Source organism: Camelus ferus, chromosome 13 (assembly GCF_009834535.1).
Source record: "Camelus ferus isolate YT-003-E chromosome 13, BCGSAC_Cfer_1.0, whole genome shotgun sequence".
NCBI lineage: Eukaryota > Metazoa > Chordata > Mammalia > Artiodactyla > Camelidae > Camelus > Camelus ferus.
The window spans coordinates 34,600,084-34,627,710 of NC_045708.1; the positions used below are offsets into that span (position 1 = coordinate 34,600,084).

A 27,627-nucleotide genomic window follows, 5' to 3' on the forward strand; every position below is an offset into this window, starting at 1 on the left:
CCCTTCCTCCTGCCTTTTTGCCCCCAGGTAGGTGGGGAGTCAACGGCTGCTACAGCCACAGCAGCTAACTCTGAGGTGCGGGCTTCACATCTGACTCTGGGGAGCTGGAGAAGCCTGAGCCCAGAACAAGCTCTCCTTTCCCCAGGACATCATCAGGGAGCAGGGACGGGCTTTGTCCCTCTGAACCCTGGACCCAGACCCTGTGGGCTGGAGTGGGATTTCAGGGCGTCCCCACCACCTCCCCTGGGGGAGGAGCCAGGGCTCTTCACATCCTTGGCTTGAGCTGTCAGAGGCTCTGCCAGAGCCACACCAGATCAGGGAGCAGCTGCCCTGAGCTGAGGCTGAGACGTGGGGCCCTGGAGGTTTTGGCCGGGCCAGGCTGTGCAGGTAGGGGTTTGGCAGGGCTCATTCTTAATGATGAATGAGTAGACTCCCTTCCTTTTCTTTCCTCTCCTTCCTCCTTCCCTGGGTCTCCATCACCATCTTTCTCAGTCTTACACTCCTCCATAGTAATCCTTTCCTCTCAGAATTAGCATCCAGCCTCTCCGCACGGGGCCTGCTTCCTTTCCGGCTGTGTTATCTGCACCTGGGGCAGTCCGGATGCCTTGGCCCTTCGCTGGCTGGGCGGGAGGCCCCGTGAAGAGGTGAGTGCCTCTGCTGGCCGGTGGCTGCAGACAGTGTGGTTTTCTCCTCCAGCAAATCCCCTCCTTCAGGACCAGGTCTTGCGTACTTCTCTCTGCCCAGTGCAGAGAGTGCAGCCACTGCCTTCCACGATGCCACGGCATCCGTGATGTCGGATTCCTGGGGAATGGTGCCCCCTGGGGTTGTGCGGTGGGACAGCCTTGACAAAGGGCCTGGCACAAAATGTGCTCGGTGAGTGACAAGGATCAATTAAATGAAACTGCATTTGGATTTGATTTGAGAGGAGCATGTGGGAAAAGAAACAGCATCCCCAGGCCATACAGGCTGAGCTAGAGTAGGTGCAGGAACAGGCAGAGGTGGCCAGGAAGGGGGGCTAGGTTGGCAGGGGAGGGAGCTGACAGGTCTCTGCAACCAGGACCCAGACCCCAGTGGGGCTCCTGTCCCCAGTCCAGCCATGTCTGTGCCCTCTCAGAGCTCAGGGACTGGAAGGGGCAAAATGGAGCAGTCCCTACCCACCACTGGAAGGGATGTACTTGCATCTCTCTCCCTTGGACAAAGAACTGGGAGAAAAGGGACGTGTGGCGTGGCACAGCCTTTAGAGTGAATCAGGCCTGAATCCAGAACCCAAATGAGTCGTAGTTATGCGGCATCACCAGCGAGACTCAGTGTCTCCCCTACAAAATGGGGATAATAAAACCAGCTCACACAGTTAACGTAACGATTGCGATCGTATTTGGGATGTGACATACCCACAGCTTCTGCCACATATTGGTAAATATTAGCGCCTACCACCATTGTTCTGGAAGAGGAAGTTCTCAGCAGGAAGGTTGGCTGGAGTGGTTTTTCAGGAAGAACTTGCAAGTAGTCAGGGTGAGGCTGGCCAGAGGTAAAACCGAACCTGTCCCGGATTCTTCTTGAGGCTGGGAGTTCCCGAAGGAGATGTGAAAATGCATGTGGCAGCATGAAAGGGGGTTTCCCTCCACATGGAAAACTCCGAACCCAGTGTGGACTGGTGGGCTCTGAGGCTCAGGGCCCCACTGTATCTTCAGCATTTCACCCTTGTGCTCAAGATCCCACCCGTAGAGCTTCATTCCCTCAGCCAGAGGCTTCGCCCCTGCATATGCTGGTTACAGTCAGTCCCTTTGGGATTGGAGCAAACCCAGGGCTGCTTCTCGCTCCTGGCTCTGTGTCAGGAATGAGTCTTTGCAGGTGCTGGGAGCTGAAGGGAAGTACCTCCAAAAGCTGGGGGCACTCAACATGAAAGGTCCTGGACCCTAACCTCACGGTTGGGGCAGGGACCCTGGGGAGGTCTCCATGATTCCAGTTCAGTAGGAACAGCCAGGACCCTGTCCTCTCCATCCTTTCAACTAGGTGCCCATCTCTGCCTGAACTTCCGTGCTGGCTTCCTTAGTCTCATTCACCCCCCGCCCATGCTGGCCTCAAACAGATTTTCTAAACTGCCAGTCTCAGCACCCCTTTCTTTAAGCACCCTCTCCCTGGAGACCCTCACTCCAGCCCCACCACAAGCCCTTCACTGAACACATCACTCCTGTTCACTCTTCTGTGCCTACTGGTCCCCCTGCCTGGATGCCCTGCCATCACTCTCACTCCAGTACAATCTGTTAAACTCTCTGTTCTCTACACAATGACTCTGTTCCATCACTGGGGACACAAGCGTGAGATGTCCAGGACCCTGCCCCTGAGGACTCAGGTCTAAGGAAGACACGTCTCAAATCAACAGGTACCTTCAGGGAGGTAAACGAGGGGCAGGCTGGGAGTGTGGTGGTTCCCAGGCTGAGGGTCAGAGAGGACTTGCAGGGAAGGATGATGGCAGAGGTCACAGTACAGACCAAGACCTGGTCAGTGTGGCCCTTCCGGGGGGCGCACGTGTGCGGTGCAGCAGGAAAGAAGTGCCAGGAGGGTTCTGTCCCCAACTCCAGGCCACGAGGGAGGAGGAGCTTCTATGGGAGCCAGCTGTGAGGAAGAAGGTGCCCTGAGATCATCTGGTCACGAGGACAGGGGTGGAGAGTCAGCCAGTGAGGATCTCGAGGACTGAGAGGTGCCTGTTCACCATGAGCTGTGGACTCGGGGGCAAGCAGAGCCAGTGGGGTGGGGAGAGTCCGGGCAAGTGCAGGCCTGTGGGCATGGGGAGATGGGAGAGGTGAAGCTGTCCACCAGGACTGCCATTTAGGGTGGTGACCTCAGAGGACAAGGCCATGTGGCTAGTGGAATTAGCTGGTCCAGGATTCCAAGGAGAACTCTGGTTTCCAGGATCTTTAGCGAGGGCACAGGCTAAGGGTGACCCAGGCTGCAGGTGCCAAAAGTAAGGGGCCTGGCCTTCTATTTACTGTGAACTGCACATGGACTAGAGGACGCAGGCAACGTTCATCAAGCAGCTGACTTAAGCAGCCTGTACAGTGGAGTGTAGGTCTTCCTTTATCCCTAGACTAAGACTCAGGTGGCTCCGTGAGCTCCCTGGTTACAGGTAAACCATAGCAATCCTTGCTGTCCTTTACCTGACAGCACAGACGTTACGAGGAGTTCTCATGCTTAGCGCCAGGCACTAGGCCACGCTTCTTTCTTCACTTGGAGTTAAGGCTTCTCCCTGCAGTTCCGGCCCTCAGCTGGGGCTGATTCAGGCTGGCCTTGGGAAGCCAGGGACCATCAGCTTGTTTTGTTTCTCACCTCGTCCTGGTTGATCCCCAGGCGCTGCGGTGCCAAAGAGGGAGGAGACGTCTGGGCAGGGTGGTTCTGACTTGAGCAGGCCCTGGCTCTGGCTCCTGCCTGACAAGTTTTAGCTGACTCCTCCCTGCGGGCGCTCCGCGGTCTGCTCGGAATCCCCTCCCCAAACACCCCCACATCCGGGCACTGTATCCCTAATCCATTCTTCACAGCCTCCATGAGCTCCTCCTGGAGCTCACTTCCAGATTCTGACAGCCGAGGCCCCACGCCCCCTCTAGGTGGCCCAATGGACAGGGTCTCAGAAGACCCTCACATTGTCTTTTTCATGCATGTGGCCCACACCTAGTGCACACACACACACACACACACACACACTAAAAAACACCACCCATTCTTTGCCCTACCCCAGGGTGCAGGCCAGTCCAAACCAACAGCTCAGCTCCACCCAACGGTGGAAGCAGAGAGCCCCCCACAGGCCTCTGCCCTCTACCTGCTCAGGCCAAGGCAGACCCTGTCGTCAGTGACCCCAGCTGAGGGGGAAGCGTACCAAGCTCTCCAAGTTTCCCTGCCAAACCCCCTCTACCCCAAAATCTTGGGGCCGGGGGAAAGCAACCCCTGACACCCTTTCCCCTTATTGTTGGAAAAACACAATAAGGATTTAGCCAAAGAAATAGTCACAAAACCCTTGTGTATCCTCATCCCAGGGCCTTTAGAATTGTCGGTCCAGTTTAGTCCAGTATTTACTATGCATACTGACCTCTCGTTCAGCAATTTTTTGTGTTGTATCTTGGAGCCCCAGTAGGAACTTCCATTTTTTGGCCTGTTACACTTCTTTTAAGGCTTGGCTCAAACCACCCCTTTCCATAGGCCTCCCCCAAACCTCCCGCCACACTGGACTTTGCTCCTTTCTCCTGCTCTTCAGCTGGGAGGAGCTGGGAGGATGTTGACCTGTTTTGTGCTGAGGGCCCCTTCCTGCTGGGCTGGGAACCACCGCATAGGGCTGGTATCCCTCCCAGGGCCAGGTGCACCGCGGGTACCTGCCTCCTGTAAGAAGGACAACTGACCACACCCTTCCATCTTGCGGGTTCTCTGAGAGGATCGCCTGGATAAATGAGGCCTCTTCCTTGAATATCAACACCTGCCTAGAATCTTAAATCATTTGGAATGAAACTCTTCCTGCCTGGATTTCATAATCCATGCCTTCTGAGTAGAAAATCCATGGTAGTCCTACTCCGTGACTCTGGGTCATTGACACATGTGTGACTCTTCCAAGAACGCCCTTGGCTGAGAGTTGAGTTGCCCTATTTTATAGGTCATTTCACCTTAATTTGGACTGTGTTTTGCAGCATCCTTCGTGCTTTACCTGCTTTTAATGACATTCCCCGCGCTGTCCGGCCATCAGTTGCCCGGCCGTCAGTTGCCCGTTCCCCAGCTGTCCCTGGGCAGCCCCGCCCACCTCGGGCAGCCTCTCTCCCACTGCTATGTCGTCGTTTCCAAAGTGCTGTGAGCTGGAGCACAAGTACCAGAGCCTTGGTGGAAAATCAGAGGCCCAAGTGGGGGCTCAGGGCTCGGTGATATGGCAAAGGCAGGGGCTTTGGGCAGACTTCACAGTATCTATTCACAGCCTTTAGCCCCTCTCGCACTCTCTGGGCTCTGGATAACTAAGTTGCATGGTGAGCTTACAAATGGTCTCAGATGCCTTTGAGGAGAGGCTGGGGTGAGCCCAAACCTGCTGGATTAGGATTGGGCAAAATGTGTAGGACTTGGGGCTCAGCCTCGGACATCTGTGAGGGGCGTTGGGGGACAGGGCCCATGGGCAGTAGGACCTGTAGGGCTGGGGTGGGCCCCTCGGGTTGGGGGCATAGGAGGAAGTGCAGGACTCAGGTCCTCTCTTGGCTACACTCACCTTCCCTTCTCTGGGAGAGCAATCGGTCCAGGAGCCTCGCTGTGGTCTTGGTGGCCTGAGTGCAGACTTTTCCATCTCTTCCTGAGTAACATTCAAGGGTGAGGCCAGCCTCGTAGCCACAGCCCCTCCACACAGCTCACCCCCAGAGAACATGGGGCTGAGCATCTAAGGCACCTGGTCCTTCCTGTTTTCCTGATGATGCTGACACTGCTCACGCATCGCTTGCCCCTCTTGCTGATCTGCAAAGCTCTCCTTCATCTTTAAATATGAGCGTGAAGGACCCTTCCTCTATAAAGACTTGGTAATTATGGGAACGAGACCTGCTGAGCCCCACTCAGCTGAGAAGACCCTGGCCTTCCTCCTAGCGCAGTGGCCCACTCCCTGAGGCTCGGCGTGGCCTGTGCCTGATGCTCTGAGTCAGGAGGTGAGGGAGGCAGGGAAGAGGGGGCCCAGGGTCTATATTTCACTTCCCTTTCCCCCAAAAGGGATCCCATATCCAGGTCTGGGATGTTCACAGGATGCTGGGTTGGAGGGGCAGTCAGCAGGACCCCTTACCTGCCGCTCCAGCCTGGACCCCCAGCCTGTGAGTGCAGCAGGATGCAGAGCAGATACTCACAAGACTGAGATGTCTCAAATTCAGCTACTCCAGGACAGTGTGAGCGAGCACGCCTGTGTGCCTGCTGTCTGGGCCCCTTGGCTAGATGGTGGTAGTGTCCATTTATCTGCGTTAACCCCAAGATCATGCAGGCCCTCCGGGTTTGCAGAGGGTCTCAGGAATGCATCCTGACTTCACCCCAACCTCAGTGGTGCTGTGAGGCCACGCCGACGAGGACACCCAGGCTCAGTCGCTCAGCAAACTGCCCACGGTCATTCTACAGTCGGGTGAGATGTGCATCTGGGACTAGAAGCCAGGCTGCCTGGGCCCTGGGGCGGAGGGTCTTTCCTGGGCCCAGGAAGCTCTGTGTCCTTTTCAGGAACGTTCACTTGTCAGAGCACAGGACAAGAGTGTGGACATAGAAGATGTGAATTCTGGCCCCACTCTGTGGCTTTGAATAAACCATGTCTCTACCCGGACCTCAATTTCTCACACTGTTAAAAAAAAAGATGGGGGAGGGGCAAATGACACCTGGGTTGGAGGTGGGAGCACATGACATGGTGGATGCTTTACAAGAACACAGCAGACTCCTCCCTTCCCCCTGTGTCCCTCCCACTAGGCATAAGGAAATGTCATGGAATAGACCATTTAGAAACCTGGACTCTGGGCCCAGATCCACCTTTACTGCCCTAGGTCACTTTCCCTGCCCGGGCCTCAGTTTCCCCTCCACACAAGCAGGAGCCTGAACACCTTAATTCTGAAGTCCCTCCCGGTCCAGGACTCCAGACTCTACTCCTTACTTCCTGCTCTTCCTCCTGCTCCTGCTCCTCCCAGGGTGGGAGTATGCATGTGTGAGTGTGTATATGTATGTGTGCATGAGTGTGTCAGTGTATGTGTGCGTGTGTGTAGCAGGAGCAGGGAAGGGAGCCAGGCCTGCCGAGGATGGGATGGCAGTTAGGGGAAACGGGGGCCAGGACTTCATGTGCCAGTGCGGCTCAGTCTCAGCGGCCGATGGCACTCAGAGCGGTTTAATCATTAAAGGAAAGGAATGAAGCCCGGAGCGCCTCAAAGTCCAGCCTGGTGGTTACTGACAAGCAGATGAGCCCAGAGATGACAGCCATGGAGCCTGGAGTTTCGGGAAATGGGCTCAGCACCGAGGCCGTTCCTCACTCAGCACTGGGGCCTGGAGTCAGCCTGCACGCCTACGACATCGCGGTCCTGGTCATCTACTTTGTCTTTGTTATCGGCGTGGGGCTCTGGGTGAGTAGGCCCAGAGGACAGGGGTGGCCGGGGAGGCTGGTCGTGGAGCTAGGGGCAGTGGTGGCAGAAGGAAGGTGTGTCCAGGAAGCATGGGGGCTGGTGGGGAAGGGCCTTCAGGAATCATCCTCTCCAGCCCCTCCTTTTAGAGATGGTAGCTGAGGCCCAGAGAGGGCAGTGACTTTCCTGAACTCACACAGCGAGCCAGAGGCAGACCAGGCCTGAACCCCCCATCTCCTAGTTCGCTGTCTCTGTGCCTTTGCCCCTCCCCTCATTCCTGCCCTCCTCCACGTGCCAGGATCCCCAACACCGTGAATGCTTGACTCCTGGCCCTACCCCACCCTCCACTAGATGAGGTCTTAACAAGAAACCATGCTTTCTTAAGGAGCTGGGGCTCGTGTGTTCATGAGAAGGGAGCCAGGCAGATTCCCAAGGTGCTTCTGTTCTCCGTTTTTGACCAGAGCCTTGGTGCCGTGCACAGGGGCCAGGCTCGGAGGTCAAGGAGTCCTGAGTTCAGATGCCCACTCCCACAGTTTCGGCCAAGTGGCCCTGGCAACAGATGGAGCCTTAGTTTTCTCATCCGGACATGAGAATGAAAAGGCGCAGGCTGTAGAGCGGTCCTGCGGTTCAGGGACAGGACGCATGTAGGCATCGGGCCCAGTGCCCAGTGCAGCCCCTGCAGCCGTAACCCACAGTTCTTCTCTCTGCAGCGTCCCAGGGGAACTCAGGCACATTTAGACCCCACTGTGAGGCAGAGGGTGATCTGAGTCCCAGCTGGTCACTTACGCTCTCTGGGCCTCAGTCTCCTGATCTGTAAAGCAGGATGAACAGTCCCTGCTCCCCGGGGTGACGTGAAGAAAATATAGGCAAACAGAGCCGCCCTAGCTCCCGGGAGGCGGCCGGCCATGAAGAGCGCCAGCTACTCCTCATGGCTTTGGAAAAGTTGTTCCCATTTGGGGGTCCCAATTTCCTCATCTGTAACATAAATTCTTCCTGCTCATCTGTCCTGTCCAGGACCAGAGTTGACCCAGGGAAGTCCAAGCAAAGGCAGGGCCCGCACACCGGGCACGCCCTGGTGACTCATGTCCCTTTCTCTTGGAGAAGAGAAGCTTCTTTTAATTTCCCATTTCCTTTCCCTGTCTCCAGACCTGTCAGACACCTGTCGGCTTCAGCATCTCGATAACAGCTTCTAATTTATTCTTCCCTGCCTGCTGCCCTGCACTCAGCCACTGCTTCCTGAGGGAAAATTATTTCACTCCCGACTCCCCTTTCAGTCTTCAGAGCAATTCCTCAACCTGACCACCCCCCAGTGCAGACAGGGTCTGCTCCAGGGTCCTGGGTGGGCCTGAGCAGTGTGGTCTGACCTCAGGCCAGCGCGGGAGGTGCCCCAGCAGAGTGCTGCTTCTGCCCGGGCCCGAGTGCTTTGCATTCTCCAAGCCCCCAGAGTAGGAGTCCAGCTGGGAGGAAGGGACAAGGGACAGGGCGGTCTACCTGCCACAGTAGCCTGAGGGTGAGACCCCAATTCATTTCCTGAAGCAACTTTCCAACGGAGGGCCGGCTAGGACATAAGAGTGCACAATGACAATGATCCCGGGCACACGCGCAGCACCGTGACATTCATGAGGGCAGTTCACCCCCATTAGCTCGTTGCTCTTCACATGAGCCCTGGGCGACGAGCAGGGAGGCCTGGAGAGAGGAGATGACTCCCCAGGACATGTAGCTTAAAGATGGTGAAACCGTCTGCCCCAGCTCCCACCCACTGCGTCCCCACAGCCCCTGCAGCAAAGGGCAGGGTATCTGGGGTGGAGGGAAGAGTTTGGGGGAGGCTCAGGAAGTCCTCACTCTCACCATTTCCTTTCCAGTCATCCATTCGTGCAAGCCGAGGGACCATTGGCGGCTACTTCCTGGCAGGGAGGTCCATGAGCTGGTGGCCAGTGAGTTGACCTTCCTTCCTCCCCTACCCTCCTCCTCCTGGTCCTTGTCTCATCTTCTCCCGCCTTTACTGAGTCTACAGCCCCTGAGGGGTCTCCTGGCTCGGGGCTCCTTCTCTCTGGTCCAGATGCACCTGGCAACCTGAGAGATCTTGCAGATGCACACCTGGGCCCAGCGTCCACCGGGCACCTCCTAAGTGTGGCCCCAGGCTGGACGCTGGACCTACAGAGCCCACCCAGAACGTTCCTGTCCTAGAGAAGCTAGGAGTGGAGCCGGGCAGACAGACTCATAAACAGCGTGATCACTGCTGAGTTGGAGGGAAGCACGGAGCACTTGGAGGGAACCTCTGACAGTGGAAGTAGGATTAGGAAAGATTTTCTTGGGAAAGTGACACATCAGCTTCATACCAAAGAGCACTTAAGTGGGAGACATCACAGAGGTAAAATCCCCACCAACCTCAATTTTCCTGAGGCCTTGGTGAATCCCAGTTCCTCCCATCAGGCCACCCTATCTGTTCTTTTGTCCTTCAAAGCTAACTTCCCCTTCCAGAAATAGAATGGAGGGAGGTGAGCCTGCGGCAAGCACACCTCACACGTGGCAGGCGTGTGCATGCACTCGCACTCACACACCCACACACACCGCCAGCGGGCTTCACACCCCTGTCTTGGTTCTCACCACTGCCCCACAACTGCTGGTGACAGAGCAGAGGAACCCAGGAGGCTTGCTGGGCTCTCTGGAAGGTTCCGGTATCTGAGACAGGAAGAGGTGAGGGCAAGGATCTCTTGTGCTCCCGGGATGACAGAATCCCCAGGGATGGGGGTGCTGAAGGCCTGGCAGCTCACAGGGACAGGGACAGGGCCACTGGTGCTATCAGCCACCCCTCTCAGAAGAAAGAAAACCCCACGGAGGCCATTCTGCTCAGCTGGTGCCCCCCACCCCCAAATCACAGCCCCGGAAACAAGTCAGCAGGAGGGACAGAAGCGGACAGAGCACGCCTCCTCTGGTCCGTCCAGAAGAACGAGCAGGGGCCGGCCGGTCTGGACGCCCTTTCAGTCCTGCGGGCAGCAGGGCTCTGGGTCTCACCGTGGGTGTGAGGAAACCCGAGGCCTCCAAGCAGGAGGTGCCCCAAAGATGGAAATGGAGCAGGGCGTGGGGATGTGCAGCCCAAGGCAAGGAGGATGTGGTGGTGGCCTCCCCAGAGAGGCAGGGCTGTGAGCTGAGCCGCCTGCAGCAGAGCAGCTTCAGCCTGGGCCCGGGCAGAACCAGCCCCGGGAGAGGGACTCCCGGTCCCCCTGCCCCGCTGGAACGTGTGTGTCTGGTGTCCGTGATGGCAGCCCAGGGGCTCTGCGCTCTCCCTACTCAGCCTATCCTGAGAAGCAAGTACCTGTCAACAAAAATAAACAATAAATAATCAACAATAAAAATAGAAAAAGTTCCATTTGAGCCAAACTGAGAACTAGCTCAGAAGCCCACTTCCCAGATTACTCTGAGTCACTGCTGTGGCAAACGCAGCTTCCAGTGCAGTTTTATGTCTTGTCAGAGCAAAGAAACATTAACAAGTCAGGGATACAGTTCTCCACGGTTTCAGAGAAAAAAAAAAAAAAAAAAGAGGGAACCAACCAGCCACACACTGCGAGTCAGTATGATCTTGGCACCTGGGAGGGGAGTCTCATCATCAAGGGGGTACTAGCACTGGCGTCCCGGGGAGGGAGGCACTTCATCTTTAGTTTTAACACGGACATTCTTTACTTCCTGTCAATGTGTTTTTTCCTTTGATAATTAAAGCAGGCGTACAAAGTATATTTGTTAGGCCACAAACAGGCTATGTTAGTTAGCATAAACTCAAGTTATGTATAAGTCAGAATGACTTCCCTATATCTCAATACATGCAGAATTCTTTTATCAGTTCCCCTCCCCGTGCCCCGAGGGGAGTGTGTGGCTGGGGAGCTGTGAGCAGAAGGAGCAGCAGCTTCCCTGTCCCAGGGAGGCCTGTGGGGTCCCCCACCCACCCTGTTCCTGTCTCCATGACAGATGAGCTGGGAGCCTGGGCAGGGTGGGGGCGGAGCAGCCGAGGGAGCCTCTTCCTCTGAAGCAGGAGGCCCAGTGCTCTCTGCTCTGGCTGGGTGGTCCGGCCCAGCGCTGCAGCATCCCCAGGACTAAGGGAGTGTGTGTGTGTGTGTGTGTGTGTGTGTGTGTGTGTGTGTGTGTGTGTGTGTGTGTGTGGCTGGGGATGGCCCCAAGGCCTCAGCAGTGTCAGTCTGGTTGTTATCTCTGTTCCTTTGCACTGCCCAGCTGCCTCTTCTCTGAGTGTCTCAGAACTTTCCCTTCTTCTCACTTACTCTTGCCCAGCACCATGATTTTATTTAGGTGACACAGGGTACAAGACTGGCGCACAGCTCCTCCCCTCCAGCCGCGGTCCCTCTCCCCTCCCAGTGACTGCCCATCACCAGTCGTGCAGTGGTTACGGCCACACGGCCACAGTGGAAATCCTCGTTTTGTCACTTATTAGCTCCAGAGCTTGAGCAATTATTTATCTGTGCCTCAGTTTCCCCGAGGGAAATGGGGATGACAGAACCTCCCTCATGGGGCTGTGGTGAGGAGTGATTGAGTTAAAATACTTAGAGCAGTACCTGGCAGTTGGCAGTGTTGTTTACAGACTGACTGCTAAGATGGTCTTTATCTGTATAACTATGACTGCCTTGGAGTAGCTGGCTCCCTCCTGGAGAAAATTAACTCAACTCAGAGGCTGGCCTGGCCTGTGCTCAGCCCCACAGTGGCTCCCCCTGCCTGGTCCTGCCCTGGAGCCTGCAGGAGGTGGGTGGCAGAGGGTCCCCCATCCCTCTCATGGGGACCTCCCCTTTCCCCCTTCAGCTCCCTTCTCTCTGGAGGCCCTAGATGGATGGCCCCAGAGCAGAGCGTTAACCTCCCTACATGGACCCTGCTTGCTTCTGTGGCTTTTCTTCTTTCTCACTTTGCCACTCACTCTCTGGGTGCCCTGGGGCCCGTGACCTCACTTCTCCTGACACTAATTCCTTCCTCTGTAAAGTGGAAAGGTTAATGCCCATTCCTCCAAGTATCTGTGAGATTAAGTGCACTGGTGTGTATAAAATGCCTGGCACAGTGCCTGGCACACAAGTGCCTGATCAACGCCAGCCCCATCCCTCCCCACATCCGCCCCTCCCACTTCCTGCCTTCCCTCTGATCTCACACTTCCTGAGTTCGGGCTCTGCTCCCTCTCTCTGCCTCCTTCCCAGCTCCTGAAGTTTGTGGTCCTGGCTCTAGATTGATTCAGGTGTAAATGGACCCCTGACCCTTGACCCCACTTGTGCCTTGCAGATCGGAGCATCTCTGATGTCCAGCAACGTGGGCAGCGGCTTGTTCATTGGCCTAGCTGGGACAGGGGCCGCTGGAGGCCTCGCTGTGGGTGGCTTCGAGTGGAACGTAAGGATGCTGGCCTGGAGGATAACGAGGGTCTGAACCCACTCCACCTCACCCCACCTCATCCCTGGCCTTAGTGCTGAGAGGAACCTCGAAGGTGCTTGGGGAGGCTGCATGGTGAATCAAGAACCTATTTTACAGATGAGGAAACCAAGGCCTGGAGGACCTCAACAGAGGTCACACAGGGCTAAAATCAGGCCCCTGGTCCCTCACCTCCCTGCCCAGGGCTTTCCTCTGCACGGACCACCCCTCCATCTGCATCTAGGACCTGGACACCTTCTCCCCACTCTCCCAGGCAACCTGGCTGCTTCTGGCCCTTGGCTGGATCTTCGTCCCTGTGTATATCGCAGCCGGTGTGGTCACAATGCCGCAGTACCTGAAGAAGCGATTTGGAGGCCAGAGGATCCAGGTGTACATGTCTGTCCTGTCTCTCATTCTCTACATCTTCACCAAAATTTCAGTGAGTACTCGCTCTACTGTAGCCATCATGTCTCTCTGAAAATGCTGAGTATAGGACTGGTTTGTTGCTGGCTGGCTGGATGGATGGCTAGTCGGATGATAGATGGATGGATGATGGATGGGTGGATGGGTGGATGGATGGGTGGATGAAGGAAGGATAAGAAAAAGGGAGGACGAATCCACATCCCTTCGCTGCATGCTCCCTCTCAGCAGCGGGGTAATCAGAGATGAACAATAAATGTTTGCTGAGTGAATGACGTCCCTCCATCCAAATAACTCATGATCTAGAGTTCATTCACTCGTTTATCATCTCATTAATTGATTCTTCATTCAGCACCGAGCATTAATTGCCTAGAATATTACAGTTAGGAAGGGTTTATCCTTCCTCTACTGACATAAACTCAGAAGACAAACCCCAGTCAAATGTTTTGCACAGGGCCACCCAGAGTGCTAGCTCTGGGGCTGGAATTAATGTTGGGTCCTGTGGCCCAGTCCAGACCCCCTGCCACTCTTCATGTGGTAGCTCCTGTGATGGGTCACAAAATACTCATGGAAAGGGACCAGCAAACATGCCCTGAAGGGGACGGAATCATTCATTTGCCAAGTCCGGAACTAGAAAAAACTGTACAGTGTTTGCTCCACCAACGCTTATAAACAGCCCTAAGTCAGCTCAGGCAAAGGCTGAGACCCGAGTTTCCCAGTACATCCAGACACATGGAGATCCAGGACCTGTGCCATCTGCACTGGGGATCCTGCCCCGGCAGTCCGCTGTGGGACCAGCTGGCAGTGCAGAGGGCCCGTGCTCCTTCGGGGAGCAGCCAGGGACCCCCGGCTTCCCACCCTCCCTCCCATGGCCTCTTTCTCCCCAACCCCAGCTCCCACCTCACTTCCTCCGTGTGCCACTTCACCTTCACCACCAGCACATGGCCCTGCCAGGTCACGTGGTTCTCAGCCTCAGCGCTGTACGCGGCACTGCTGTGCTTTAAGTCCCCACTGTTGCTCGGCATCTGCGAGATCAAGCCCATCCTCCCGCATATGGCACTTACGGCTCAACCTCATCGTGTGACTGGGACCGACAGCACATGGTTTTGCTGAGTGGGAAGGTGACATACCCTGGTGGCCACACGAAGGCCTCAGGTGACCTGGATTTCTGGTTCCGGTCTCTGCAGACTGACATCTTCTCTGGAGCCCTCTTCATCCAGATGGCCTTGGGCTGGAATCTTTACCTATCCACGGTGATCCTGCTGGTGGTGACGGCCATCTACACCATCACAGGTAGGGCAGAGGGGAAGTCACGTCAGGTGCAGAGACTGAGAGACAGAGAGAGGTGGGGAGGGAAGCTCCTGGCAGCAGGGACCCGGAGGGAAGGGCTGGAGGAGACAGAGGTCCAGAGAGGGGCAGCGAGAAGACTGACCTGGAGAGTGAGAACAAGAAACAGAAGGGGAAGCAGATGGAGGCAGATGGAGGCTCAGCATCAGAGGAAAAGACGGAAAGACTGAGTGCAACAGAGAAAGGGGGAGACAGGAAGGGCAGAACCAGGAGGAAACAGAGCCAGCCCGAGAGAGACAGGGAAGGAGAAACGCTCAGAGATACAGGGAAAGGCTGACTGCCACACGGAACAGGATGGCGAGTGGGGGACTGTCACCCGGACTAGGGTCACTGCTGATGTTCCAGACAAGAGCCACAAGCCTCCTTCTCCTGTCTCCTCTGGAGCCCTTCACACAGGCCTGGGCGCCTGGGGCACGGGCTCAGGGCAGACTTACTCCTGGCTGAGGCGGCCTGAAAAGATGGGGGATTTAAATGGGTGTTGGGTGGGGCAGGAGGTCTCCCTAACAGCACAGCAAAGGAAAGGACGTGGGATATTACAAAATCACAAGCCAGAAGCCTTCAGGGACAGAAAGAGGTAGACATGAGCACCTGTGACTGTGCCCTGTCCATCGACTGGGCGGGCGGGACACAGGGAGCACAGGGCGGCGGGCGGGACACAGGGAGCACGGCGTGGGGAAAGGCCGCAGCCAGAGTCCACCTGTTGAGGGCTCCATGTCTTCTCTGGTCTCCCCAGTGCGCCCAAGCACAGGGCGGGCACCCCAAGATAGACCACTGTTGGTGTTGGCTGATGAGTCCTCTCCTTGGGTCCCCAGGGGGCCTCACGGCTGTGATCTACACAGACACTCTGCAGACTGTGATCATGGTTGGGGGAGCCCTGGTCCTCATGTTTCTGGGTAAGGAAGAGGCCTGAACACACCCCTCCCTCACCCCTACCTTCCTCTCTGCTCTGTCTTCAGCTGTCACCTTCACCGTGTAATCAGAACTTTCCAGAGCACAGACTCATGTCCTCCCTTCCAGGCCAGGGCTCTCAAAGTGCAGGGTTCTCTCTACTCCAGCCCCAGGTCCCAGGTCATTCCCAAGTCCCATACCAGGTCCAAGTCTGGGGCCCCACACAGGACTGGGAACTGGGGAGGGGCCTATGACAGGCCCAGGGGGGCTCAGGGCTGTTTTGCTCACTGTGGTCTCTCCCCACAGGCTTTCAGGAGGTGGGCTGGTACCCAGGTCTGGAGCAGCGGTACAGGCAGGCCATCCCTAATGTCACAGTCCCCAACACCACCTGTCACCTCCCCCGACCCGATGCCTTTCACATGCTCCGGGACCCTGTGAACGGAGACCTCCCCTGGCCAGGCCTCATTTTCGGGCTCACAGTGCTGGCCACATGGTGCTGGTGCACTGACCAGGTGATGCCCTAACCAAGCGTGGCCCAGCCCACCACAGACTGGGCAGACTGGCTTCCTGTGGGCCATCCAGGCATCTGGACACACGGAGGATTGGGACTCGCTCGGGGATGGGTGTGGGGCACTTCGGGGCTCACCTGTGCTGAGCCGAGCCCTAGCCCACCCCAGCAGCACCCCCAAACTGCCACCTTTACAGGTCATTGTGCAGAGGTCTCTCTCCGCCAAGAATCTGTCCCACGCCAAGGGAGGCTCTGTGCTTGGGGGCTACCTGAAGGTCCTGCCCATGTTCTTCATCGTCATGCCCGGCATGATCAGCCGCGCCCTGTACCCAGGTGAGAGCTAGTCTCCTTCCGGGCGGCACTGACCAGAGCAGGGGTCACACCCTGTTTCCATTAAGAACACACAATACGTACGTTAGGCATTGTGTGTCAGACATACAAGTGTTTCAGTAGAAGAAACCTGTATCTGAGTGTCATTTTAAAATCCTGCTTTTCCTTTTATAAGGGAAAGACCCATGAAGGTATTCTTGGTGCTTTGCAAGGATATTTGCCTTTTATCAAGATATAAAGCCTAAAATCCAAAGGATTCCATCAGCCTTTGCAGGGTAGCATGTGGTTGAGAAAGTCACCAGAGCCGCTAAATCACAGTGTCCAACACCCACCTGCCCTCTGACCCTCCAGACACTGGCCCTGCCTGAGTTACAGGCAAACACTTCCCTATGGGTAATGGGCCAACCAGAGGAGGCCCTAACTGCCACCACTCCTGCAGATGAGGTGGGCTGCGTGGACCCTGACGTCTGCCAAAGGATCTGCGGGGCCCGAGTGGGATGCTCCAACATTGCCTACCCCAAGCTGGTCATGGCTCTCATGCCAGTGGGTGAGTCTTGTTTCCCATGCACCATGCTTCACACCAGCTCCCCAGCCTCTGTCACTCCCCGCGGCCCAGGAGGGGCTGCATTAAGGATGCACATGGATGGGAAGAGGGAATAAAACCATCCACCACTGCATCCCCCTTCCTAATACACAAAGACGCACATTTTTCACAAGTGTCTGTAAGGCGCTGCTTTGTGCCCTGGTCCTGGAGATGCAGGGATAAAAGGCAGACCCTTGCTCTCAGACTCCTTGCAGAAGGCACAATACAATGAGACCAGTGTGGGGACACAGTGGGACTGAGGGAGCCCTAAGGAGGCACCTGGCCCACTTTGGGGGAATGTGGGGGATGGTTTCTCAGAGGAGAGGAAATGGAACTGAGTCCTGAGGAACATCTTAGGCAGACAAAGGCAGAGGAGTGTGGGAAATGTCATTCCCAGGAGGAAGGGCTGCAGGTGCAAAGCCCAGGCTTGAGAGAGAGCATGAAGTCAGAACCGAAAGTAGTCCGCGTGGGCTCCGATGCAGTAGGAATGAAGACCACCTTCGTGGCATGGAGGTGGCAGCCACGCCCCACTGTGCAGTGTGGCCTTTACTCTGAGGGCAGTAGAAGGTCACGGGCCAGGGAGGGGGGGTTCAGGCCAGCATGCATGATTGGATGTGTGCTTTAGAAGGATCACTCTGCACAGAGGGCTCAGCTTAGGAGGAGGCAGAGAGTTGATAAATGAGGGGTTCTCAGTGAGCCAGGTAGTGATGGTGGTTTGGACCAGGTCAGTGTCTTTAGAGATGGACAGAAAGTGTTTAAAAGATACTCGTGAGATAGAGTTGGCAGGACTTGATGATTGATTGTACCTGAGGGACAAGAATGAGAGATCCAAAGAGGACTTCCAGGCCTTGGGTTTACAAGGATATTGAGATTGAGGACATCAAGAGAAAGAGGTTTATGGAGGGAAGTCACTGAGTTATTCCCTCCTTCCAGCAGAACAAAAAATGAATCAAACAAATACTGCAGGGGTGGGTAGGGGACCCAGTTATGACAGGGCAGCCGCAGAGGGACTGACTGAGGGAGGTGGGGCGAGGGGAGCAGAGAAAGGAGCCCAGGATAACTCTGAGGTGTCTGGTTGGAGATGAGAAAGACGCTAAACAAAGGAAGAAACAGAGGTCCTGGAGAAAGATGCTGGCCTTGGTTTGGGACATCTTGAGTCTTCCAGGGAGACGTACAGGAGGTGGTTACATATTTGAGCTGGAGGGAAAGAGGGCTGAGCCGGGCCTGAGCTGGGAGGTGTCCCCCAGGGGTGAGCAGTCGTGTTTCTAGATGCTTGGTCGTCAGAACCATAAAGACTTCAGGTGTCCGTGGGCCCACCCCACCTTGCCACAGGTGGAAAACAGGCCCAGAAAGGGCCAGGACTGGTCCAAAGATCACACAGCTAGTTTCCTGCAGAACCAGGAGACAAATCCAAGGCTGGCCTCCCAGGCTGGGGGTTTAGCCAGGCACCACAGTGTCAGTGAAAAAGGTACAAAAACACTGAAAAAATAACCAATGATTAAGATTTACCCTCTCCCCTACTAGGGGCCCACTAACCAAGTGTCTACAAGCTTTAGACCTCAGCCTGAGATGTCAAAGCTGCAGAGAACCTTAAAGATAGCTTCATCTCACACCCCTTAATGGTGCAGATGAGGAAACTGAGGCACAGGGAGTGCAGATGACTCAGCCAAGGCCACAGAGGAAGGCAGAGGCAGAGTGTGGCCAGATACGGCCTCTCATTCTTTGGGTCTCCTGGATTCCTGGATGGGAGCCTCATTCCACAGCCTCCCTACCCCTTACCATCCCCTAAATCCTGATTCTGCTGTATGCTGCAGCCTCCGTGGCTCCTGGCAGAGCTGGCCTTAGTGGGCCGCTGTCCACGGAAACCTCGTCTCTTCCCAGGTCTGCGGGGCCTGATGATCGCCGTGATCATGGCTGCCCTCATGAGCTCACTCACCTCCATCTTCAACAGCAGCAGCACCCTTTTCTCCATCGACGTGTGGCAGCGCTTCCGCAGGAAGGCGACAGAGCAGGAGCTGATGGTGGTGGGCAGGTGCGCGGGCCCATCCTTCTGGAGTGCCCCCTCCCTGTAGGCAGGCTCCCTCCCCGCTCTCCTCTGAGGAGATGTGGCTGGGTCTGGACCCTGCACTGGCAGTCAGAGCTCTGGGTTCTAGTGCCAGCTTTCCACGTGACCTCAGGTAAGTTCCTCCTCAGCTCTGGACCACTCCTCCCCCTCCAGAATAAGGAGAAAAAAATCTCTTCCCTGCCTGTTCAACTTTATCTTAGAATTGATCAACAGGGTAAATGAGAGAAGCTGACAAAGCATTTAATCAATGAAAGGTGAACTGTATAAATGGGAGGAAGTTAGCAAGCAGCTTGCTCCTAATGTCTCCTGGACCAGCTCTGGCTGCCATCCCAGGATAACAGAAAGACTGTTCATTCACTGCATCAAACTCACCCTGAGTATCTACCTCGCATCTAACCTTTGGACTGGGGACACAGGGATGACTCACATGTTCCTGGCCTGAGGGTGCACACAGTTTAATGAGAAAGGGGTAATGCACTGGGGGGCCTGCATCGATGGAGATGTTTATGGGAAGGTTGTCTCCAAAGGATGCAGAGCTTTGAATACTAAGCTGAAAAATTTGAACTTTATCTCATAGGTATCCAATTTATGCTTTTCAAAATATAACTTGGTGGCTAATTTTTCTTTTTCTCCCTAGGCTGGGGATTTGTAGCTTGCATAAGGTTAAGATGCCCTTCCTGAAATCTTTGCTTCATAATTTAAGGCTCTATAGTTCAGGTTTCTGGTTTAACATGCTCATTCTCCGCTTTGGTGGATAGTACTTGAGTTCTAGATAACTTGCTCTTTTTCATCTCCCTGCCTTTGCACTCACTGTTGCTTCCACCGCAATGCCTTCTGCCCACGGCTGCCTGATGGTTTCCTACTGCCCACTCATCTGTGGCGCCAGCCCTACGCACACGGTCTGATCATCGAAGGATCTGAGTGCAGGACAGATTGTGTAAAGAGGTGGGGGATGAGAGGAAGATGAGAGGCAGGGAGACCACTTCATAGCTGCTGTTCTAGTGGGGCCTGAGAGAGAGAGAAAAAAAATGGGAGAGAATGGAGAGGAGAGGAGAGGACAGGTGTGTGGAATCCTTTTATCTCTTTGCTCATCTACCTGTGGGGTCATGCCATGCTTATTTCATCAATCAGTGGGGTTTGGGCGCCATCTCCTGGCCATGTGCATTATTGCACCCAACGCAGGCTAGAGAAGTATTTCAACTTGTTCACCTACCTGCAAAATCAGAGACTTAGGGGACTTGGACCTGAGCCAGAAACAGTTGAGGGGAATCTGGAGAAGAAAGTGGAGTCCCTGTCCAAGCTAAATGCCAAAGTAAGGGAGAGAGGGTTAGAGCTGGAGGCGCCTAGAGGAGAAGTCCCTAGAGGCTGGAGCCGCACCACTGGAAAGGGGGGCCGTGCTGCACAGGGTTTGGGTGTGAAAGAGAAGCAAAGGCACCCCAAGCAGACCAGAGACCACTTACTGTGGTGGGTGGTGAAGGGAAAGGTGTGGATTTCTTCCTGAAGAGCAAAGGGGCTACATGCACTCAAGGGCATCCAATTCAAAAATTCTGGGTTTCTTGGATTCTGATATTGCCTAAATCTCTGGAATCTTAGCATTTGTGATCTGGACTTCTAACATTCTCTGATTCAGCGACCATGTGTTCCTTTCCTGACTCCTTCCCTGGTTCCCGTGCATCACCTTCACCCCACCCCTTGCCCTGCCGCCCTGAGAGCTTCTCACAATGTCCCGCGTGCTCTCCTGCAGGGTGTTTGTGGTGTTCCTGGTCGTCATCAGCATCCTCTGGATCCCCATCATCCAAAGCGCAAACAGCGGGCAGCTCTTTGACTACATCCAGTCTGTCACCAGCTACCTGGCCCCACCCATCACCGCCCTCTTCCTGCTGGCCATCTTCTGCAAGAGGGTCACAGAGCCTGTGAGTGCAGCAGCACACCTGAATCTCCCACTCATCAGAGGGTCGAGGAGCTAGTTTGTCCATAGCATGGTCTCTCTCTGTGGCCTTGGGCTCACAGACTGCCTTCCTCCCCATTTCCCTAGCCACAGCATCTGGTCTAGATTCATTCATTCACTCAACAAACATGAATCAATCCTGTTATGGAGGCCCCAGTGGGGGAGTGGTTTATAAAGTTCACAAAGGTCTGCCATCCCTGAGCCAGCTGGGAGGAAAGATGATTCAAAATGCAATATAACAAAGTATGATGGCTGCTATTAGAGAAAAGAGCAGGAGAACCTAAACTATGGGACGCCTGGGAGGGTGTCAGGAAGTGACATCTGAGCTGAGACCTGAAGGAGTAATGGGAGAGGGAAAAGTGTTCCAGACACAGGGAGCAGCTTGTATGGAAGCCTGAGGAGACTGGAAGACCTCTGGGGTCTGTTCCATCTCTAACACTGTAAGATTCTACATGGAGGCAAAACAACAGCAGTGAGGATGATGAAACAAAGTGTGAGCTTACGGGGCACCTGCACCTGTGCCATTTGTGAAACTGTGGTGAAATCTAACAGACCCTGGGAGGTACCAGGACGGTAACCTTGGTCACTCTCCAGGATAACCTAGAAAAGACCAAATCTGCTGGCTGTACCTTGGGGGGTGCAGGGATGTCATGGTCACTGATGCACGGGGCCACGTGAGAGCCCAGGGTCATGCAAAGGGGACCACAGAAGCCCCTCCCCCAGTGCAGTAGCTAAGCTAGGTCTTTGCTGCATCTACCGTTTGTAGAGCTCTAGCCCCCTGCTGATAACCAGGGCGCACAGCAGGATTCAGTTGAATTCTGGAGGTTTCTACTCATTCCAGAATTTTTGAAATAGAACCAGCATCTCATTTTTGAAAACACAAGCCGTCTGACTCTTATATAGAGGAAACAGGTATAGGTTAGGGTCCACCAGTGCTAGAAAGAAGATGTGGGAGGAGCCAGAGCTTTTCTTTAAAAGTGAAAAAGGAAAGTGCTCTATTCTGATTTCTGATTTGTCGTAACAGAAAGTGGGGGAAGATCCTGGTTTTCCCAGCTGATGTATACAAAGGTGTATCCCTTCTAGTTGAGCATTAAGCATTCAGCCTCAGTACTTTGCTTATCACTGCACATGAGCGAGGTCGAGGCATTGCTCCAGGCATTGCTCTGCCTAGAGCCTAGCCGACTGACTTTGCAGCCCGTGCTTTCTAAGGTAAAACAAAGCCTCAGCATTCATGAAGCACTCGCTCAGACAGACTTGCAAACACTATTAACACTGTAACAGACCGTGGCTCTTATACCTTCCCAGGGTTTCCCACCTGGCTCTCACCCTTGCCGTCTCCCCTCCCTTCTCTCCACAGGGAGCCTTCTGGGGCCTCATGTTTGGCCTGGCAGTGGGGCTTCTGCGCATGATCCTGGAGTTCTGTTACCCAGCCCCAGCCTGCGGGGAGGCGGACCCGAGGCCAGCTGTGTTGAGGGACTTCCACTACCTCTACTTTGCACTCCTCCTCTGCGGGCTCACGGCCATCGTCATCATCACTGTCAGCCTCTGCACAACTCCCATCCCGGAGGAAAAGGCAAGGGGAGGGTTCGGAATGAGGTTCCCCAAATGCCCCCCTGCCCCTGGTGCCTGGAGCTCCACCTTTGAGTTTTACTCCTCTGGGTTGTAGTCTCCCCTTTTGCCACACAGATGTCCTGGGAACACGGAGCATCTTGGGCTGTTAATTCCCAAGTGAAAAGTAACTCATTCAATTGGAAAATTACTCAGCAAGCACCTACTATGTGCCAGACAATGTGCTGGAGTTACAACGATAAATGGTCCCTGCAATGACTGTCCATGGGAGGAGAGGTGGGGTGAGGGGAAGACCCCAACACCAACAGTTACTCTACCAAGAGGAAGTGCAGAAGAACCAAGCTCAAAGGGAGGGGCCGAGCACAGAGGTAGAGGCGGGCACCACTGGAGAGGTGTGGGGGGCATTCGGCGAGTTCCCTGACAAGGTCATTTGGAGCTCAACCTTGAAGAAACAGGTAGTTAAGAGCTCAATTTGAAGTCCTCACCTCTCCCCTGATGGTGGATTTACCAGTCCTCAGACAACAATGCCCAGTCTTTCGAAAACTCTTTTCTTTAAAGCAGAAAGGTTTGGGTTTGCCTAGGCTGCTGTAACAAAGCACAGCAGGCGGAGTGGCTTGAACAACAGAAATGTGTTTTCTCACAGCTCTGGAGGCCGGAGGTCTGACACCAAGCACTTGGCTGTCTGGCTTCCTTGGAGGCCTGTCTCCTTGGCTGGTGGAGGGCCATCTTCTCTCTGTCTTCATGTAGTCTTCCCCATGTGTGTCTGTGACCTGATCTCTTCTTGTAAAGACACCAGTCATGTTGGATCAGGGCCACTCTAATGACCTCATTTAAGCCTAATGACATCTTTAAGACCCTATCTCCAAATAGAGTTACATTCTAAAGTACTGGGGGTTAGAACTTCAACATATGAATTTGGAGGAAACTGAATTTAGCCTGTACAAAGCCCATGCTGGAAACTGGTCTCTAAGACATTGATTGGAAATAATAATACCCCTTACCTGTATGGCACTTCAGAGTTTGCAAAAAGACTTTCTATTCTTGGTATCACTAATTACTACAAACAAGCAGCATATTCACAGATGAGCAAAGAGAGGCTGACTTCCTCAGCGGCTCCTGAAATTGCCTCCCCTCCCCCCACTGCTGGATCCTTCACCTTCTCCATTGTCTGCTGTCTCACCCCCACACTGAAGTCCATCCCAGTTAAAACGCCCCAACCTAGATCCTGTTCTCCTGCAGTTACAGTTGTCTCTCTCTCTGATCCTCAACAGCACACTTCACAAAGAATGGTCCCCATCCCCAGCCTCCACTTTCCGCTTCTCATTGGCTTCCACCCACTGCAGTCTGGCTGGAGCCTCACCGTCCACTGGCATTGCTTTCACCAAGGTCCCCAGCAACCTTGTTACTGAAAATTAAAGGTCATTTCCACATCTTTATCTTAAGTGAATTTTGAGAAGAACCAGACACTCCTGACCATGTCCTACATCCTAGAGACCTCTCTTCTGCTCACTTGCAATACGTATTTTCCTCCTGTATTTTTTTTTAACCCTTATGACTGCTCTTCTACTATCTTCATGGGATCTTCTTCCTGCCCCTTAAATGTCATTGCTCCTTAGGGACCCACATGTGACCTATAACCCTTCTCACCCCACACTGTCCCTGAGCTGTCTTATCCATGCCCAGGAATTCAACAACCCTCTACATAAAGATGAAACTCAATTCTCTATCTCTGACCAAAACCCCTCTCCCAAGATTCAAACCCCAAATCCAACTGCCTCTTGGTGACATAAAGAGACATGGTACATGTGCTGCTGGTGACACACTGTGTAAGTAGAGCAAGGAAGCAGCCCAGGAGCTCATGATCTCATAGCGAGACGCAGCTGGGTGCCCGGAGGAAAGTGTCCCAGGAGTGGGGGCTCACCCCACTCCCGCGCACAGCTGCATGTATTTGTAGGAAGCTGGAGGCAGTTCAGGGGCACCTGGTTCAACATGTAGCAAAGAGCTGCCTGGCCAGGAAAGAGCCCGTCGGAAAGGAGACAGTTCAGAGTGCAGGTGGTGACGGTTGCATCCAACCACTATCCGGCAGAGGACTTGCTGTGCCCTTCTCTGCTGTGCCCCTGAGGAGGGGAAGCCCCAGCCGTCCAGGAGCACGGGTTTGCTTCTCTCCCTGGACGTCTCCACTCTGAGGTCCTATAGACTCTTCATGCTCATGCTGTTTGTACGTGTGCGTGACTGCCCTGCCTTCTACCCCTCATTCTCACTCCCACCATCACCAAACCCACTCCTTGTCCTGCCCACTATATCCCCGAGAGGGTCTCCCCACCATCTGATGGTCCCGGGCAGGATCTGAGAACCACCCTCTCCCTTTCACTGCTCAGTTGATCAGTCACCACGGCTTGGAAACCCCACTCCTTAACCCTCCTTAAGGCTGCCCCGTCCTGTGATCTCAGGACCTCATTCTTTCTTGTTTCACTTTTGCAACCATCTCTAGGCTGGGTCCCAGCAGTTCACTCTGAGACCTTTCTAAAACCCAGGACTTGGGCTCTTCCATCTGCCTCCTGTCTGTGGGGACTCCCCACTGCCTACTAGTTTTATTTAGTGTCAGCCCCCAGCCTGACCTCGGGAGCCCCAATCGTGGGTCGTCCCTGTCATGGGGCACCTACCTGCCTGTGCAGCCTCGCTTCGCCCCGTCCATGAGCTCCGTAAGGTCAGGCGCCGGGCCTGACCCGGTGTGTTTTCTGGTCCCTGCATGAGCCCTGCTTGGAGCAGGTGAAGGGAGTTCAGATTTTTGAAGAATGGAGCTGCCGGGCCTAAGGGCCAGGTCTCCTCCTCCAGCCCTGCGCTTGTTGCTCGCTCTCCTCGCTGCTCTGATAGCCTCCCGCGAAGGGGTCCTCTCTGCAGCAGGACTTCCCATCCCAGGTACCTGAGCCAAGACTGTTTTCTTTCCCTCCAGCTTGCTCGCCTGACGTGGTGGACACGGAACCGCCCCCACTCTGAGCTGGAGCAGGAAGCCAGTGAGAACACAGCAGGGACAGCGGAGGTGCCCCCCAAAGAGGTCCCTGCAGGAGCCGGAGGGGCAGACAACTCCAGCCGGAGCGAGGAGCAGCCTGGAGGTAGGCTGAGGGCAGGCTGGGGGTGCACGTCACAGAGGAGCAGTGGGGATGGACCCTAGGTCACAGGTCCCCAGAGACCCCATCTGGGGGTCACTGGGGATGGGGTCTCTAAGGAAGGCCCCAGTATATCACCCTCCTCCCTTCCTAGATGGTTGTTAAGTGAGTAAGGCAGATGGGAGCCAAAACATTGCCCTCATCACTGATACAGTCTAGGTGAGAAGACTTGGCTTATAGCACGGCACAGCACACTCCCTGATACTGGGCCCCTCTGCCCTCTTGCTGGGCGTGCGCTCTGGACTGGGATGAACTGCATCATCATCCTCACCCTTTAGCACAACACCCCCGCCCCTTACCACCACCCTACCCTAAACACTGAGATGCTTCTGCCAGATGATGGTTTGGGTGCTGTGGCCAGGCTGGCGCTCAGGTCCCTAGGGTGGGAAGCGCAGCTCGGTGCCCAGTCTGAGGCTTGCACACGGGTGGGCGAGGCTGAGTGTTCCGCCTCTCCCACCTCACCTCGCACCTCCCTTGCGTTTCCTCCCCTCTGGCTTCTGTCTGTCAGCCGCACGCAGGTCCTGGGGGAAGCTGCTGTGGGGCTGGTTCTGCGGGCTCTCGGGGGCCCCGGAGCAAGCGCTGAGCCCCGCGGAGAAGGCGGCCCTGGAGCGGAAGCTGACCAGCATTGAGGAAGAGCCGCTCTGGAGAACTGTCTGCAACATCAACGCCGTCCTCCTGCTGGCCGTCAACGTCTTCCTCTGGGGCTATTTTGCATGACCTCGAGGGCCTGGCATCAGCTGAGACATATTAAACGCAGCCAGGCCTGGCTGGCCAGAGACAGGCTTTCCTCCCACCTCACTGTCCAAACTGAGGGCAGAGGCTGCAGGACCCCTGGAGGAGCAGCCTGCACTCTGACACACAGATGGTGGAGCCATGAGGCCCAGAGAGGGCCCTGGGTTTGCTCAGGCCACACAGCATGGCTCCCACTGGGTCTCCTGGCTCCAGCTCTTCCCACTACAGACCTTTCATTCCTACCTCAAAAACACTGTTTCCACCCTCTGGTGAGTCTGTTTTGGAGATTTTACTCCTATTCATGAGGTTAAAAAAGCGGAAGATACAAGAAAACGCGTGGCAAGAAAGTTGCACGAATCCTCGTGCGTCTTTGCTCCTCTGTATCCCTTCCCTGTCCCCCTTCTCCATCCTTTACTCTCTGGCTTCGAGCCCGGTCATCTGCTTCCAGCAGGAATCTCTCCAGGAGGCCTTGTACTTCCACTGGCAGCTCTGCACTGATGGCTGTCAGACCTGGAGGAGTGAGGGACCAGGGTGGCGTGTAAGCATGGTGACAGACGGTGTTTGTGCAGGGAGCTCCCCTCGGCTCCCCTCAAATGCTGCCTCTTCTGTCCTCATACCCAAACATGCGCCAAGTCTCCAGGGCCTCGAGGAACTTAGAGTCCAGCTGGGAAGATATGACTTGGGGCTGCTCTGTGCTTATAAGCGAGCCCTGCAGAGATAGCCGAGGCACCCCTGCAGCTGCCCTGTGTCCCCTCCCTCTGTGTGCCTGGCATCTGCCTACCCTGGGAGACACCATGACCTTGCCTAGTGTCCCTCCTCCAGGAAGCTGCCCGATGCCCACAACTGGGTCAAGGTCCCGTTCCCCCTCCCACACCCTCTGGACCTGCCTCTGTGGCAGCACTGATCACTGTACTGTGAGCTTTGCCTCCTCGACTAGGCTGAGTACTCCAGGGGCCGAGGACTGTGTGACTTTGTACTCAGAAAGCAGCAGGTGTTCAATAAAGGGTGAACTAGTAATTGTCCAAAATCCTGGTAAGCTTTGCACTGTGGCCTGGCTGGGTGGTGAGTTGGGGAGCCAGCTGGGGGAGGAGTCCCCTTCAGTTGGAGTTTACACGCTGAGTCTCAGATGTCCAGAATGAAACCCTAGCCTCTTCCCAACACCAAAGACACCCATGAAAATGTCCCTTCCTTTTTCTGTCTCCCTATCTAGGCTGCCCCTGCTCTCATCAGATGCTCTTTAGTGCTGCCTTTGATCATCACTTTATACTATCACTCATCATAATACAAATAAAATTCTAGTTTTTGAGGTTTAAATCAACTTGAATCTATGAATACCTTCTTTTGCTGCTGCCTCCAAATTTCTGTGTCCACCCACCATCCTTTGTTCTGTGTCACCTCACTTGGCTGTGCTGTCCTCACTGTTCCCCACCAGCCCTTACTGGAGCTCAGCTGTTTCCCCTAAAACCACCAACATAAGGCATTTGTGTGCTACTGATTACACTGAAGGTTTGGGGAGGGGAAGCATTGTAAGCCACAGAAGCACAATTTAAAATAAAATACTGAACATCCCTATTTCCCAGAGCTCCTCAGCAGCCTG

At 54.9% G+C, this 27,627-nt stretch overlaps 1 protein-coding gene across 8 annotated transcripts; it reads left to right on the forward strand.

Annotated features, from left to right (window-relative positions):
- Positions 1 to 267: 267 nt before the first annotated feature.
- SLC5A9 (solute carrier family 5 member 9) lies at positions 268 to 27,348 on the forward strand. Of its 8 annotated transcripts, none has more exons than XM_032494227.1 (16): positions 316 to 387; positions 5,995 to 6,112; positions 6,867 to 7,085; positions 8,945 to 9,016; positions 12,351 to 12,455; positions 12,748 to 12,912; positions 14,081 to 14,186; positions 15,053 to 15,133; positions 15,435 to 15,640; positions 15,834 to 15,969; positions 16,406 to 16,513; positions 18,431 to 18,581; positions 20,359 to 20,527; positions 21,920 to 22,135; positions 25,085 to 25,244; positions 25,807 to 27,348. In XM_032494227.1, the coding sequence occupies exons 3-16, from the start codon at positions 6,924 to 6,926 to the stop codon at positions 26,013 to 26,015; spliced, it is 2,046 nt and encodes a 681-aa protein (XP_032350118.1). In that variant the 5' UTR covers positions 316 to 387; positions 5,995 to 6,112; positions 6,867 to 6,923; the 3' UTR covers positions 26,016 to 27,348. The 8 variants fall into 8 exon arrangements, with proteins under 8 accessions (XP_006178456.1, XP_032350118.1, XP_032350120.1 ...); XM_032494229.1 differs by having other exon boundaries at positions 325 to 387; positions 6,035 to 6,112; XM_032494226.1 differs by lacking the exon at positions 316 to 387 and adding an exon at positions 420 to 2,383 and having other exon boundaries at positions 6,035 to 6,112.
- The last annotated feature ends 279 nt before the right edge of the window (positions 27,349 to 27,627 follow it).